General features: G+C 45.9%; 1 protein-coding gene across 2 annotated transcripts in view; it reads right to left on the minus strand.

Annotated features, from left to right (window-relative positions):
• nptx2a (neuronal pentraxin 2a) overlaps positions 1-1,630 on the minus strand; it is a 13,790-nt gene extending 12,160 nt beyond the window's left edge. For both annotated transcript variants that reach the window (XM_005734600.2, XM_013911238.1), the window contains exon 1: positions 631-1,630. In XM_005734600.2, the coding sequence (XP_005734657.1) occupies positions 631-1,080 (450 nt within the window). In that variant the 5' untranslated portion in view covers positions 1,081-1,630. The remainder of the gene's footprint in view (positions 1-630) is intronic.
• Positions 1,631-1,953: the final 323 nt, after the last annotated feature.

A 1,953-nucleotide genomic window follows, 5' to 3' on the forward strand; every position in this document is an offset into this window, starting at 1 on the left:
CCCCCCACTTCACTATAGTTGACCTCACTAAATGTGATCTTTGAGCCTTGTAGAATTAAATGGGACTGAGCAGAGGGCTGGTGATGGTGCAGAACTCCCAGGCAAACAAGACAAACCATTAAGCATTTGATTTGATTTGAAAATGTAATGCTCTGATGCAGGTAAAATCTGGGGAAATCAAAATCATCAGCTGCCACGAATAATTAGCCACACGACCGCAAATAAAAGCGTATGTGGAACACATACACGCGGCACTCATAAATTATTCAAGGTTGCTTTGCAAATTCCTGCACCACATGTATGATTACACCTTTGACAAGATTTTTTTTTTGTTACTCATCTCTTATTGATGGCTCTTATGCATTGGGTTTCGCCATCAGAGATATCTTTTAATGATTAAAGGGGTATTGATGTGACATGGCCATTACGTGACCCTTTGATCTCCCGATTCCCCCGAGAGGTCTCCTGCGGCGGGGAATATTATCAGACGCGCAATGATCTATAGTAATACATGATAGTAGGGGGGGGGGGGATGGAAACGATGCAATGGTGCATCTTATGTTCACGGGGGGTGAGAGGGAAATAAGACAAAAGTGCTTTTCTTATGTACACAGCATGTTTCCACCTTACCTCCAAGTTCTCGAGCCGACCTTTAAGACTCTGCATGGTCTTGCCCAGTTGATCTATAGTTTCACTGGGGTCCCGGGGCAAGTCTCCCATGGTGTTCTTGCCGTACTCCTTCCGCCTGGAGCCCTGACCTCGGGACTTGCCCTGCGACGACTCGTCGGCTGCCGCCTCACAGCGCGCAAGCTTAGAGTTGAGCTCTTTGATGGTTCCCTGCTGGCTCACGATGGTCTCCTTCTGCTGCAGGATGGTCTCCCTAAGCTGGATGATCGTATTCCGAAGCTCGTCCTCCACTGGGCTGCTGCTCTGGACACGGTTCCCCGTAGGACCATACCCGCAGCCGGGCTCTGCGCCCGGAGGAATAGCGTTACATACAAAGCGGCTACCTGTAGCATCCTGGCTTCGCACCGCGCGTCCAGCGACTAGATACAACAGTCCAACTACTAAGGCCAGCATCCTGACAAGATAGACTACACAAATCCCACTGTAAAAAAGGGGAAAATGATCCTAAATTACGCACTTAACGCTTGAAAGTCTTCTGTAAAATAATAACAAACAAAAAAAAGCCCAAACTTCCTACAACACAACTCATTCATTCAAATGGCCGCGGACATTTTTTCTGGACTTTCAAAGTGTAGCAAGAAGAAAGAAAAAAGGATGAAAAAAGATCAAACTTCATCTACAGTGTAACCATGGCAAAAAACTAGATCAGAATCCGCAGTGAAAAATCGTAACAGCAGACATCCACCAAACTCACGGTCCTCTAAAATAAATAGATACCAGCAAATCTAAATTCTTTCTGCAGATGGTGCAAGAAAAACAGGTTTTGATAACTCCTTTACTGGGAAATGAGTTGCAGTCTATTGAGTTGTTATCATCACAGAGAAAGAAAAAGAGATGGAAAGGGGGAAAAAACAAATCGGGCTGCAGAGAACTCAGTTTTGCTGTCTTGCCTCTCCGGTTGGTTGGATTGTGAGTGAGTGGTGCTGAAAAGACAGCGACGCTGCTCAGCCAGATTATTATGGGGAGGTGCGCACTGGCGCATCCGCTCATCAGTGGAGCGCTCAGGTTATTCAGCTTCAGCCTACGTCATCACTGAATCCTAGTGGAGCGGGTCCGCCGCTCCAAGTGTCTCTCATTGAGTTTTTATGACCTGTTTAGAAGCGCCGAAGCTTAAAGATGTCAAAGATTCTTTTTTTTATTGTGTTTCTTTTTATTAAACAAACGCACCGATAGGGAATGCTTCGCCTCTCAACGACCCGTAGAGCCTATTATGGAATACACAGGAAAATGTCCCCACTGGGAATAAACATGTACCACAGACTCAAT

This window comes from Pundamilia nyererei, unplaced genomic scaffold (assembly GCF_000239375.1).
Source record: "Pundamilia nyererei isolate P.nyererei 1_Seehausen unplaced genomic scaffold, PunNye1.0 scaffold00059, whole genome shotgun sequence".
NCBI lineage: Eukaryota > Metazoa > Chordata > Actinopteri > Cichliformes > Cichlidae > Pundamilia > Pundamilia nyererei.